The sequence below is a fragment of the Lissotriton helveticus genome, chromosome 1_1 (genome assembly GCF_964261635.1).
Source record: "Lissotriton helveticus chromosome 1_1, aLisHel1.1, whole genome shotgun sequence".
Lineage (NCBI taxonomy): Eukaryota > Metazoa > Chordata > Amphibia > Caudata > Salamandridae > Lissotriton > Lissotriton helveticus.
The window spans coordinates 1930771608-1930786589 of record NC_136057.1 but is presented as its reverse complement, the minus strand read 5'-3'; the positions used below and the strand labels follow the sequence as shown (position 1 = coordinate 1930786589).

General features: G+C 46.4%; 1 protein-coding gene across 1 annotated transcript in view; it reads left to right on the top strand.

Moving 5' to 3' along the window:
* The window catches only part of CACNA1E (calcium voltage-gated channel subunit alpha1 E), a 1292345-nt gene that overhangs the window by 305386 nt on the left and 971977 nt on the right, over positions 1–14982 (top strand). Inside the window, exon 3 of the mRNA XM_078643465.1 lies at positions 7062–7165. Within this exon, the coding sequence (XP_078499591.1) occupies positions 7062–7165 (104 nt within the window). The remainder of the gene's footprint in view (positions 1–7061; positions 7166–14982) is intronic.

Below are 14982 nucleotides of genomic sequence, written 5' to 3'. Positions count from 1 at the left end.
TCTAAGAGCCCCTGCAGCTCGACTCTGCCGATGCGACACACCTACATATGGGTCGCGACACAGTAATGTGTTGCGCCACATAGTTTGGAAAGCTGTGCTCTAAGGTATATGCACATAAATCATGTACTTCTCTCAGTGGCTAAGCTCTAGCGTCTAAGTCGCTGTTTTCATCCTGTGGCCCTCCAGTGTCATCTGACTTTTTCTTTTTCCATTTCTACACATTGCTAATCTTTTGAGTATCACTCCACTTTTGAATGTTGTCAATTTTATTTTTGTTCGGGCGTTCTCATGTTCTTGGGAAGTTCCTCACTCATGAACATTCTAAAATTATTCTTCAGGCTCTGGCTCTTGGACAAGTCAATCCCAAAGACTGCCGTAATTCCTTCTAGAACCTCATGAGGCTCACACAGAAGGCTATTCGCTTTTCTGGGCAGGAACAAGAGTTCCTCTTTATTGTATCCATCTATGAATCTTAAATCAAGATTTCCTTTAATAAGTTCTTACAATTCTGGCTTTGTCCTTAAAATGCCCATTGCTGTTATTGTGAAATCTCCCTCTGGGGTTTCTGACTCTGAGCTTTCCTCAACCTCTACAACAGACACACTTATGACAGGTGTTGCTCCTATTCAGGCCATGCTCTGCAATCAAAGGTAGCTCTAATGCTTGCTGTAGCAGGGGCTGTTGCAATTGGAGTTGTGACAGGGGCTGGGGCAAAGAACAACAGTAGTACTCTGGGCTACTATTAGTGGACCCGCACAACAATGGGCAAACTGCCCTCAGGAAAACCCAGTTGGTGCACTTGCATCTGAATTAATAATAGGTGGGGGTCTCCACCCTGGGGAGACCCTCCAGTGTGATGGGCAACATTAAATGGAGAAGGGCAAGAAGCCAATAGATCACCCAAAAAGTTATTGCTCTAGTCACAGTCACTAGCCTCATCTTTCTTTTCTTGAATGCCGCGCTGCTCTTGCACTTTTTTCCTCTCTGCACCCTTATATCCCCAATTACATTCTCCTTCCACTCTTGTTGCTCTGCATCTAACCTCTGTTCCATTCAGCAATGGACCTTATTCTTTGTTGTGGTCTAATATTTGTCCTTCTTCACATGAATGGTTTCGGTGGGGGTTTCATCTCATGTAACACTTGTCCCAAATTCTCAATCAATCTCAGATTAAAGGTACCATGTGGAGGAAACTGAAGTACCCTTCATTTGGTGTGATTTTTCTTCACTGTGTTACCCAGTTACATGGGTGTAAAACAACCTTGGATGGCATTTAATGTGCGAGTGTGCTCTTGGGTGGCACCTCCTCACTCTCACGGACACGTATTCTCACATCATCCCTAAACAAAGTCTCTGAGGTAAATTCTAACTACCAAAACCTCAATAAGAACAATCCTCTGCTACCAGATTGAGCAGCGCGGAATGATATTTGCGTTGGACAAATCATTGATATAAATTGAAGTAGAAGCTGCAATCGAGTGGATGGACCTTTGTCTGGGATTAAGGATTAACATTAATTTATCAACAGTAATTCAATGACACTGAAGTATCTTAGCTTCCACAATAATGAGAAAGAGAGAGGGGTAGATTTTCAAACCATGAAGGTTCATTAGCAAAGTTACAAACTCAAATCTTTCAAATTAGTCATAAATCAAATATTACTTTAGAAAAGAGCTGTTCGAATTTGATCAAAAGTGACTCAAATAGCAAATACAAAACCACATTATTTTAAGACTATCCCATGAAAGGAAATTCCCAAATGCTAGGCTGAGGATTCATATTTGAGGTAGGGCTAGTTAAGTATCAGATCTCAGCAAGTAACCAAATGAATGTTAAGCTGGGGTAAAAGAGAAGGATTTGCTTAAAAGTTCAACTCTGTGAGCAGGAGCAAAGGCAAGTAACAAGCCTCAAGAGCATGGACAGGGAACTACCTCAGCAATACAGAATTAAAACATACAACTTCTATGGGGAAAAAAACAGCTACCTATGGTATTCAAGAGTTTGGGACCAATAAAAATACTGCATTCCCAGTCAGGTGCAATTGCCCTCCTTCCCATGCATCGCATGAAGAAAGCTCACAGCTGCAGTCAGCCCATCCCAAGCACAGGTGCAAGCAACTCATTATTCAGCTTTCAGTGAAGCTCACAAAGATACAAAATTCTCACAGAACAGTACATTGAAACAAGCTACTTCAGCTCAGCTCCTGAAACAAGACAAAGAGTGATATAATACACAGCAGCTGTTAGACCTGGCAACATTGGAGTGGATTTCCCCAGTATTTTTGCCTTTGCCTCCTGTGTTTTTACTGTGTGTTGGACTTCGTTTATTCTGGTCTAGATGCTTTGGGAACCTTAGCCACTGCTGTTCAGTGCCAAAGTGCAAGTGCTCCCTCTGTAAATTGTCATGGTTTAGGGTTTCAATAATTGGCTTATTTGGTTTACTGTTAAGTCCCTAGTACAGTGCACTGTGTGTGTCCAGGATCTGGCCCATACGGACATTGTCGACATTGCTAAGTTAGCATGAGCTTGGCTGCCATGATGCCGCTTTTGCGTTCGTTACTACATGACTTTGTTTTTGCAAGCCTCTATTTGTGCTTTTCACATGAGAACGGGCTGCCTTTCACATTCTCTGCCTTTCCTGGAGTTTAGTCTGAACACGATGTGCAAGGTCGATAAACAATGCCCCTTGTTATACTGTTCTGGTCTGTCCCTAGCACCTAGACATAACTTGCTACACACTACTGCAGTACTGAAGACACATGCTTTGATATTACGTTGTTGCATGTTGTTTTAACGCACTTGGAGAAAGCCATTCCATGGAGAAGAGCTCCGCTGTTCCTATGATGTAAACCTTACATCCATGCTTTAAGGTATGGGGTCTGCTGTCAAAGCCAAGAGAGCTTCCTTTATATAAAATAAACTTCTACCAAGGGGAGGGTGGTTAGGCCTAATAGCACTCTTTCCACAGTCTTTATAAAATGACTTCTCCCTTTGTATTCTATGGTATTGTAACAATGCTAACTGTGCTGAGTTGATGCATTTCCCTGCTGGTAGTGGCTCATATACTGTATTGTAGAGCACAATAGATACAATAAACATTTTGAACTATTTCAGTGTCTCTGCATAGTCTCATTGTGGACAAGTACGAGTGAGTGAGCGAAAGAGTATGTCTTGCTCCCACGATTCCTGAGAGAGTCGGGAATGTTATGTTCTAAGTTGTCTAATCATTTGTAGCTTCATGATATTTGGAGGAGAACTAATGAGATACTATAGCTAGTCGGTTTGGTATTTTGGGTACTAATGTGGTAGGATGGTACACCCCTATACACTGAGGTCCTGTTTTCCTGCGCATAGTTCTGTGTATGTGCAGAATCCCTGCAATAGCAGCACTAATTGTGCCACCCACACAAGCAGCCTTGCAAAAGGGTCTCAGGCCTGCCATTGCAGTGTCTGTGTGCAGTCTAGCATTGCCATGTCGACCTTGCAAGTGCACCCACACGTTCCAGGCCCTAACCTTCCCTTTTCTGACATGTGGGAACCACTGTGGGAAGGGTGCAGTGTATGTGAAAGGTAGGACATGCCCTGATGTGTGTGGCATGTCCTGATAGTGAAGTACTGTCAATTTCGTTTTTCACTATTGAAAGGCTATCTGTCCCATTAGAGACAATAGGGAGTTTACTTATAACATCTTATAAGTATAACTGCCCATGGGAACAAGATAGGAAAGTGGAGTTTGGTATGCGTGAATTCGGAATATAAAGATGCATCTTTTAGTAAGGATGATTTATATATCCTGGGTTTGAAAATACCACTTTTGGAAAGTGGATATATTCCTGCTTAGCCATCCAGTGTTCCTCTCCTAGGTTTGTGTATTGACTGTCTGGCTTTGGAGTGACAAGGGCTGGTGATGTGCGTTCTGTTCAGACAGCCACTTAGGCGGGGTGAGGTGTGTCCAGCCTTTCTTGGGTGAGCCAGGAATAGGCTGGAAAGACCTGGGCTGCATTCAGAGTAGGGGAGGAGATTTCTTTCACACCTGAATGGGCCTGGTCTGCCTTGGACAATGCTGCCTCCACCACCTGCTGGGAAGCTGCACCAGAGAGGACAGAACTGGTTTTGGCTGGGCAAAAAGCTTCTCTGCCACCAGAGAACAAAGGAATTTGTGCTATAAAAAGTGGAGCCCAGACCCCAGACTTTTAGATTACTTCTGGAATTCAAGAGGGAACTCTGCCAAGGAGAAGAGCTGGGAAAACTGAAGGAGAAGTACTGCCCCTTTGTTCTGTGCTGTCTGGGGTTGGCCTGCAGTGGCTCTTTCTGCCAAGGAGAGGATAAAGACTTTGCGGTGTGCTGTGTCTTCTGCTTGAGGAAGATCTACCAGGGCCTGAAGTAGAGCTTGCCTCCTGTTTTGAAGTCTCAGGGTTACAAAGACTTCACCTCCTGCTCCCCTGAACTTTCTTGCTGGGAGTTCTGACCTGCCAAGAGGTGCCTGTGATGGTGTAGGGGCTCTGTACTTTGTTCCTGCTGTTGGTAACTGGAAATGAAATGCTACTTCAAGAAGCATGACGCATCCGCACCTGTTTCCAACGCGTTGCAAAAGAAACCAACGCAGCACCTGCCCGTGGCTCGAGAAATCACAGCACGCCGCATCGAGTGCACTGATCTACGAAGTCCAAGATCACCGCACTGATTCCGACACAGGCCCTGCACTGCAGCTGCAAGAAGCAATGCATTGTGGTACAGCGGCTGGAGAAACCAACGCAAAGCCATTTCCGCCGTCGTATCGTGAACCAACGCATCCCTGATCCTCACGCATCACACCAAGGTGTAAGGCTACAAGAACGCCGGGCCACAGTAAGACACCCACGCATCACCTCCCCTGCGTGGCATTCAGAAACAGACACATCACCTCCCCTGAAGTAAGGAACCAAGGTATCACCTTCCCTGGGTGTAAGGAACCAGCGCATCACCTTCCCTGCGGCTGTTTTTGCTTGTGATTTGTGCACAAATGCTTTACACACTGCCTCTGAGATAAGTCTGTGTGCTCGTGCCAAACTATCAAGGGGGTGAGCAGGTGTTATTTTAGAAGTGTATCCCTCTTACCCTCACTAGGAAGAAGGGCAACTACTTGGACAAGGATTCAAACCATTGCCAACGAGAGACCCCCATGTGTAAACAGCAGCCAAAATGCATTTTCAATGTTAGCATGATTTGGTAAACTGACGCCTACCTAAGGGGCTTATTACAAGTAGGGCGGGCTTTAGGACCGACATATTCGTGGTGGTGGTCCGCCCACCACCACTCTGGTGGTACGACCTCCGTATTACCATGGTGGTGGTGGGTCCGACACAAAACCGCCGCCACTGCTAGGATTGCAGGGCGGTGCGGAAAGCAGGCTGGATTTGTGGCGGTGCTGATGCTGGCACCGCTGAGCGAATTACGACCTGCTTTCCACCAAGCATTTCATGGTGGTGACCCTGCCATGAAATGCTTCACAGAAAGGTAAAAGGCTCCTGAGAGGGCCTCTGGGCAACTCTGTCCTTGGGGAGGGGTGCAGGGCACACATGATGTGCACTGTGCACGACATGGTGCACGCCACACATTGCACTTGATGTGGCAACTGTCCCACTGCAGCAGCATTACTGGTGGCTGTATTCCTTATCCAAAGCATGCCACTGCTGTGGGACCGCAGTTGTGCCACCCTCCCACCCTGGATTCAAGTAATAATCTGGCGGGCAGGTTTGCCATGGGCTTGGCGGTCTTCCTGGGACCATCATGGTGGCGTCCCAATGGAAGACTGCCAAGCTCACATTAAGGCTGTAAGTGTAGCTAACGATACACGAACACACTTTAACTATGGTTAACGGGCATGTCTCAACCAGGCTCCCTACACTGCGTTATGTAAAAACATGGGGTCGCATGGCCGTTCACAGTTTGATGATTGATATTTAATGCAATTCTCATTCATTGCTGAAAGTTGGTTCTGAGTTGTCATGGGCATGGACGTCCAGTTGGGGGCGCTTGCTACCCTTTGGGGAGCACTTGCTACCCAGAGGCTCAAATAGATGTTTACTTTCGGTAGTTTCTTTTCCTTGCCCTCTCCCTAGCCTCTCAGGAGTTATAGGCCAAGTAAGTACATGAGGTCACTTGAGGGCGAAAGACGTGTGATGTCACTTCCGCTTCAGATAATATTTAGAGATCCTATGTTTATATGAACCCATATGAACCCATGATTTCAATTATTTGCTTGATCTAACTCCTGAATGTTTGCACGGCCCTCCTTCCGAATACGTTTACTCCGGCACTGATTTGACTGATATGACCTGCACGTCTCTTTTTTCTTGCATTATGAAATCTAATGAGTGTTAAGCTGTACAAGATGATTCAGTTTCAATGGGGGTGAGAAGAGCATCAAAGAAAACATTCCTGTTTATTTTATCAGCCTCCTTGCTCTGTTTTTCTGCTCTGGTGGGAAATTGTTCCCCTGGGATGATGACTCAGTACCGGAGTTTGCTTCTCAGGAGAACAGCCAGCTAGACACAGGATACCAGAGGCTTTTCTCCCGCCCTCTGCCGGGGCCCTCGGGGATGGTGCTGGGTGCAAATGATACATGTGTTGAATCTGTGGTGAATGTTATTGTGCCCTCCCTCAAAGCTAGCAATAAATACGTTGTATTCGTATGGTTTTATTAGAAACATCTTGTTCATTCACTACCCCTGCCCCACATTCCTTTACTTGTTCTCCCTGACTTCTACTTCTGTCTCATCTCCATCACTCTATTTGAAATTTGTTGTTCTACCCTGTCATGAATCTCGCTCTCATGTTTTCTACTTTTTCTACTCCCTTTTTCCCCGCACTCTTTCCCAAACCATTTATCTATATCCATCGATTGATCCCTCCAGCCCGGATTGATCCCTCCAGCCCGTCCGTGTCCCTCCATCCACTCTTCCACCCAGTCATCCATCCACCTATCTGTCTACAGTTGGCTTTCTAACTCTCCTTCTCTGATTATTTCTAGCTGCCTGATGTTCTATTTAGAAACCTTTGTATGTCTTTCTTTCTTCACAGTATCCTGGCCACTGCTGGAACTCACTTCAACACTCATGTGGACTTGCGCACCCTGCGGGCGGTACGAGTGCTGCGCCCATTGAAGCTTGTCTCCGGGATTCCCAGTGAGTAGCTTTCCGAAAGTCTAAGTGTTTCCCACAGAGTGATATATTAGATACACAAAGGTCTCCTGGTAGTAATCTAAAAAGGGTTCTTTATTCGCAGTGCTATCTTGTAAATGTGATTATCCATTGAACCCAGCCTCCACCTCATGTGAAGTACCTTCACCTTGTGGCAATGAACTGATGTGATTTTGCAATTGAAAATGATTTGTTAACATACTAGTAATCTCATTACTGCACGTATTTTCCTGTCTCTGTAGTTCCACAAGGAGCTGTCACACGCTGCCACGCAAAAAAAAATCTTCTTAAAGACTCATATATAAGTCATTGCTAATCCTAAATCCTCCTGTTACGACTCGATAAACCACACCATTAACGCTATTCAACAGCCCTGGGGGGCAGAGGGCAGTAGCAAGTACTGAGAGGAAGGAAAAATGATCATAGTAATTCGATTTCAGCAAGGCATTGCCTCTTTGTCCATTGCCTGGACGATGCACTTTCATGAGGATACTCCCAGGTACCTAATACCAGCGTTGCTTTGGCGGAAAGCAAAAAAGAGTTTCAACCTGTGGAGATGCAGCACACCCATGAACTTTATGCCAGCAATTTATGCATGTGAAATAGGAGCAATAACCCTATATTAATACCCTCTGGCTTCCTCCATACTGTAAAAGTTTACAAAGTCGAGGAAGAAAAACCATGTTGACAGTTATCTACCAAGGAAACCTGAAGAGCCTCTTCCCAGACCAGACCAGCAGTCTTAAATACCCAGAAGATGCTACTTACTACTTACCTACTTACAACAGGTTGTATGCAATTGCAAACACTTCTCTGATCCAGTGACTGTCACCCTAATGAGCCTAAAAGAATGACAGCACCACCTGCAAGGTCTGAAATTGACGGGCAGACTTTCTATCTGAGCAGTGACTGTCTTATTAAATGCACACTGCTTTAAACACAACCAATGAGTCATGGTTGCTCAGAAAGAGAAGGTGGCTCTTGGAAAAAGAGTCAGAATAAGCTCCCCCTACTTGTAAAACCTATGGGGCACCATGAGGAAAACCTAAGGCTGAGATGGAGAACAGTAAGGTCTTAGAAAATCCGGTAAGGGTAGGGAAATACAGTGGCCAAAGGTCCTAACCTCAAAGCTTGTATTTGATGTGGTGGTATCTAAAGCCCGTTTGCTTGTAGCCTCCTGCAGTTTCAAAGGTAGCGCACTTGATTGCTGATTCCGCTGGCGGTAACTCCCAGGATGAAGCCTGAGACCTTACTGCAAAATGTCCTAATGTAAACTCCTTGGGAAGACTAGAAGTAAAGCCACAATATTGCCTTCGCACCTTAGTAATTTTCGTGGTCTACTGAACTCTCAGAGTTAATGGAGCCCAGCCCAACCTGAACTCATCTGGCAGAAGGTTGAAATCAAATGACCCCTCCCAAGCTACAGACCCTTATATATGTCATCTTCCCAAGTGGTGTCCACTGGTGCTCTGTAAGGCTTTATATTACCCCCCCCCCACCACCACCACCCCCACCGTCATCAATTTAATATCTATGTACGGCCACAGTAAGCTCTGGTGAGGGTTTTTGGGATCTGCTTCTTTAAATATGAAGATAACACTCAAATGATCTTCTGATTAACTGATGTTTTTATATACTTTATATCATTGAAAGAGTGCCTTGCAAAATTAATTAATAGGTGGCTAAACATTAACTTAGGATAAACCTGGACAAAAATGTACAAATTGTAGGTGTTAATCACTCCATCTGGTCCTTGGTTTTAAAACCTATGAGTAGGATCGCAGTTTAAGATGGAACCTCAAGGGCTAATTGTTATCTCTTTCTGCTCCTTTAAGATGCACAGATTTAAGCCTATCCTTACCATCCTTTCTCTTAAATGGAAACAATCAACCGCTTCTTCTCCGATTGGATCTAGGCTGGAATACTGTAATGCCATATATATTGGCATGAATACAACTTTACTTCAGGGTCTGAGTCTATTCAAAATCAAGCTGCCAAACTCACTATCACAGTCAGCTTTGCCAGATCAAAGCCATTCTAGCACAGTTACTCTACTTTCCCATTCAAACCTGAGTTTGCCTATGAGGTATTTATATATATTGTGCACATATGTATTCATAGATCAGGGCCCGTCTATCCTCGCCTGTAAAATATGCAGTTTTCGTCCACTACATAGTTTTTGATTCTCTCACTAATATTTCTTGAAAATACCGTAATTTAGGAAATTTTATTTTGGACATGATGCATTCTTTGAGCTTTCCCCTAATCTCTGGAAATGCTTGCCTTTTATCTTTTAGAGTACCACCTCTCAAACTTCTTTCAGAGAAAAAGATTAAGACACTGCTTTTTGCTTTATCCTTCAGTGCCAAAAGACCTTTTAGTGGAAAAACATGACAGAGATTTCTTTGTTAAGTCATTCAGCGCCAAGACACCTTTTCATGAATTAATGCTTTACAAATTCAGACGCTAACGTTATAACTCTGTCTACCAAAAGTCATTGTCTTCAGTAGAATATCTGTGTTTGGGAACCATGGAATGGGTGTCTTCTCAGTGCCCCTTTATTGCTATCAACTCAAGATTTTCCACTGCCCATGTATGGACAGGTTATGAGTAGCTGGGCAATGAAGTGGCTAGGCAGGGTGCCCACTCTTACAGTGAGCTTCTTCTTCTGCTGGAGGTTCATGGTGTCTCTGAAAAATTCAATTTTCTCTGGAGCACCCTCGTACTAAGCTGTCACTGCTAAATGTCTTGGCAGGTTCCTTCTCCTCCGTCTACCCTCACTACTACGAGAGATTTTCTGCCAAGGATTCACGCAGCTTGTCTCTCACTCTCTGAAAAGTCCTCCAAGGAAGTAATCTTGCTCAAGAGTAAAGGTGAACCTTTCTCGATGACAGCCTCAGAAGAATGAATCACTCTTGCCCTTCTCATGAGAGGAGACTGTGAAAGATGTCATTTTAACTGAAGGATTTCAGTTGTTCAGGTCCACCAAGTCGACCGAATGTAGGATACATGAATGCTGACTGCAGGAACACTGGCGCCAGAGGATGACTTTCTACTAGGCCTTCAGATAATGAACCCAATCTTAAAGACTGCACTCAGGCAATACCATCAGAACTCAAATGAGAGTCTCAGCAGCAGTCTCCCACATCACTCCCACAAATTCAGGCAACACCAGAACTGGTAAGTGATTTCACTTTAAACCCGAGGAGCGTATCCATTTTCCCAGAAGATCACACAGACCGAAGACCAGCTGTGGCTGCTGCAGGTAAGAGCGGTGGGGCCAGGTGAGGGGGGATTTCGAGAGATTACCACGAGGGAAAATTAAATAATTAATAATTAATTTTCCCTTGTGGTCGTCTCTCGAAATCCCCCCTCACTTGTCCCCCCCTTCCACCCTACCCACCCCCGCTGTTACCTGCAGCGTCCACGGCTGCCGAAGACAAGGAAAACAAGAGTTAGAGGCAGAAGTGACTTAAAAATGTAGTTGCCGGGAAATGTATTTTCTTGGGTTGGTTGCTTTGTTCCTGTCTTGAGAATTGTGTACACTTTAGGTACGTAAGCAAGGAGAAGAGGTAATACCTAAGGAGTTGACAAATGACCGATCTTTGTAAAAGAGCATGGTATGCAGCTCTTCTGTTCTCTAGTATTGCTCCCGCTGTACCTCTTTATTCTTTGAAATAAACACAAATAGGAAAACATTTGCCAAAGGGACCCCATGCACTGACCACAATTAAGGCAGCTTAGATATCTCAGATGTAGCGCTTTGCTGGGTTTTTACGTCAACTGTACCCTAGTTTGCTCCTTCACAAACAAAAAGACATTTGTTACCAAATAAAAAATCGGATGCCCAGTTTGGCAAGCCCAGTCTCTGTGGGCTATATCCTTTCACTTGCAACCATTCCTTGGGCCAGTAAACTTAGATCTGAAAGTCACTAGGCAATGGCTTTTGATTTATAAAACACAATGACGAAATAGTATTCATTTGCTCTAAACAATGCCCAGTTATGGATCAAAGTGAAAATACAGAATCGGTGGACATTTGAAACCGTGTCTCAAATACCAAATCTTGCTCAACTCATACGATTTCAAGACAGGTATTCCAGAGTTGAGGACAAGGATGTACTGAGGAGGCTAAGGGCTGGTGAGGTTCTCAAGAGGATGTGTCTTTATAGCTTGAATAAGGCCAGCAGAGCGCTTTTTGCAATCTGACAGTAGCCACAGAGAGAAACAAGAGTTTTGTGCACTGAAGGGCGAAATATGTCCTTGCAAAGTCGTGCACATACATAGAGCCCACTGGAGGGAGAACACTGATGATATTCAACTATATTTCCCAGCATGCAATAAAGTGAAACCACCATGGAAGGCACACTGGGGGCCTATAAATGTATGAGCATGCAGGGGGAATTGGTTGACAAACATTACTGTGGAATGAGGAAATGCCTCTGAAGAAGAAGAAGGAATCTTCGAAACATGTCAGGCATGAGGACTCCAAGGTCGGAGTGGGACTGCGCTTCTATGTACTTATTAGGGGGTTACCTACCTTCTGTGCTAGTGCGCCCTCGAAGCAGGAAAACCGTTTGGAAACACACACACTGTATCAATATATATATTGTTGCCTACCAGCTGCGCGATCTTTTTCCAACTGCCTCTGATGAAGGGATCACCCAGAAACGCGTTAGGCATACGAGAAGCTGCTTACAGTACCAGTCTATGTGCCCATCAGTACCTGTAATTTAGGCTGGTAATTTACATGCCGTTCGTGTGCAGCTCATCTTGGGACACCACGTGTTATTGATTTATATGCGGCAACCCAGCCGCAGAGTCTGCACCACCCCATGACACCCAGGGGGCCACGGTAATAGATTCACTGTTTTCACATGTGGAGCGCCATGCCAGGATTTATGATGGACACGATGACTGGGGCCCAAGTCGGGCCTTATCGACGGCAGAAAATAAGCGCGCCGAATTAAAGGAAGGTATTGCAGGCACTACAACTCCCAGACTTCCATTAACGTGAAGTAAGGGCGTGACATTAATTAAGAAGTTGTTGCCTACCAGCAGCGTGATCTTTTTCCAACTGCCTCTCATGAAGGGATCACCCAGAAACGCGTCAGGCATACGAGAAGCTGCTTACAGTACCAGTCTATGTGCCCATCAGTACCTGTAATTTAGGCTGGTAACCTACATGCCGTTCGTGTGCAGCTCACCTTGGGACACCACGTGTTATTGATTTATATGCGGCAACCCAGCCGCAGAGTCTGCACCACCCCATGACACCCAGGGGGCCACGGTAATAGATTCACTGTTTCCACATGTGGAGCGCCATGCCAGGATTTATGATGGACACGATGACTGGGGCCCAAGTCGGGCCTTATCGACGGCAGAAAATAAGCGCGCCGAATTAAAGGAAGGTATTGCAGGCACTACAACTCCCAGACTTCCATTAACGTGAAGTAAGGGCGTGACATTAATTAAGGAGTTGTTGCCTACCAGCAGCGCAATCTTTTTCCAACTGCCTCTGAGGAAGGGATCACCCAGAAACGCGTCAGGCATACGAGAAGCTGCTTACAGTACCAGTCTATGTGCCCATCAGTACCTGTAATTTAGGCTGGTAACCTACATGCTCCGCTCCTTCCCTGAAAGTTTCGGGGTGATTTGTCAAGTGGGGGCCGAGAAAAAAGGGGGGGTCCCAAAACGTGTTTTCCTCATGCAATTTTTAATAGGGTTCTTTAAGTGAGGCTACAGCCTGAACTACTGAACGGAATTACACCAAATGTGGCAAAAGGGTAGAGTTTGGTTCGCAGATTACACTTTTTGTTAAATGGTGTAAATCCGTTCAGTAGTTCCTTAGGAAATCAAAAGTAAAATCATAGATATATCTATAGACGAAGTACCGTACGCGTACCGTCCGAGGACAGTACGGGTACCATTACGAGCGCGAGCTGCATGCTAATTGGCTTTAAACTGTCTGTCAACACTCCAAACCAGGAAGTGTTGGCAGCCATCTTGTGCCTCAGTAGAACCGAGGCACAAGAAAACAGAAAAAGAAATGCGAAAAACGTGAAAGGGGGGCAGGGTAGAAAGAGGCCACTCCTCTTTTAACACCTCTCTGCAACACAGCCCCCTGGCGCATACTGAAGGTTCCTAGTGGGCTAGTTGGCCCTCAGGGACCCAAAGTATTCAAGGGGAATTAGTTCCCTCTCTGCAAATGCTCCAGGGGGCTGCCTTGCAGAGACGTGTAAAGAGGCCACGTCCCTTTTTACACCTCTCTGCAAGGCAGCCCCCTGGCGCATACTGGAGGTTCCTGGTGGGCTAGTTGGCCCACAGGAACCCCCAGTATTCAAGGGGAATTAGTTCCCCCCCTGCAAATGAGCCAGGGGGCTGCCTTGGAGAGACGTGTAAAGAGGACATACCCCTTTTTACACCTCTCTGCAACGCAGCCCCCTGGTGCATACTGGAGGTTCCTGGTGGGCTAGTTGGCCCCCAGGGACCCCCAGTATTCAAGGGGAATTAGTTCCCCCTCTGCAAATGCGCCAGGGGGCTGCCTTGCAGAGACGTGTAAAGAGGCCCTGCCCCTTTTTACACCTCTCTGCAACGCAGCCCCCTGCCGCATACTGGAGGTTCCTGGTGGGCTAGTTTGCCCCCAGGGACCCCCAGTATATAAGGGGAATTAGTTCCCCCTGAACAAATGCGCCAGGGGGCTGCCTTGCAGAGACGTGTAAACAGGCCACGCCCCTTTCTACAACTCTCTGCAGCCCCTTGGCGCATACTGGAGGTTGCTGGTGGGCTAGTAGGCCCCCGGGGACCCACAGTATTCAAGGGGAATTAGATCCCCCTCTGCAAACGTGCCAGGGGGCTGTGATGCAGAGAGGTGTAAAAAGGGGCGTGGCCTCAGAACACCTCTCTGCAATGCAGCTCCCTGGCGCATACAGGAGGTTCCTGGTGGGCTAGTTGGCCTCCAGGGACCACCAGTATGCAAGTGGAATTAGTTCCCCCTCTACAAACGCTCTCGGGGCTGTGTTGCAGAGAGGTGTAAAAAGGGGCGTGGCCGCAATACACCTCTCTGCAATGCAGCCCCCTGGCGTATACTGGAGGTTCCTGGTGGGCTAGTTGGCCCTCAGGGACCCCCAGTATGCAAGGGGAATTAGTTCCCCCTCTGCAAGTGCGCCAGGGGGCTGCGTTGCAGACAGGTGTAATGAGGCCACGCCCCTTTTTACACCTCTCTGCAACGCAGCCCCCTGGCGCATACTGGAGGTTCCTGGTGGGCTAGTTGGCCCTCAGGGACCCCCAGTATGCAAGGGGACTTAGTCCACCAACTTAGTACGCGCTACGGGGTGCATTTACACAGTGGTGAAAGTAGGGGGCGCGGCTTGAGGTGATATGTGTGCAAACATGCCCTCAAGCATGTTTTAAGTTGGGGAAATAATTCCTCTTCAATCCAGAGGTCCCCTAAGGGCCAACTAGTCCAACAGGTACCTCCAATAAGCAACACGGAGGTGCGTTGCAGAGTGTTGTAAAAAGGGGGTGTGCCCTCTGAAAACCTCTCTGCAACGCAGCTCCCTGGTGCATACTGGAGGTACCGGGTGGGCTAGTTGGCTCACAGTGGACCTCAGGATTGAAGAGGAATTAATTCCCCAATCTAAAACGCGCCACAGGGCGTGTTTGCACACATGTCACCTCAGGCCCCGCCCCCTTCCTTCACTATTGAGCACAATATTCCTCTAAAATCAGCGGAACTACGAATTCCGATTTACTCACCTGTTATCAGGAGAGACCACAGTGCTGCATCTTTCAGCCCACTA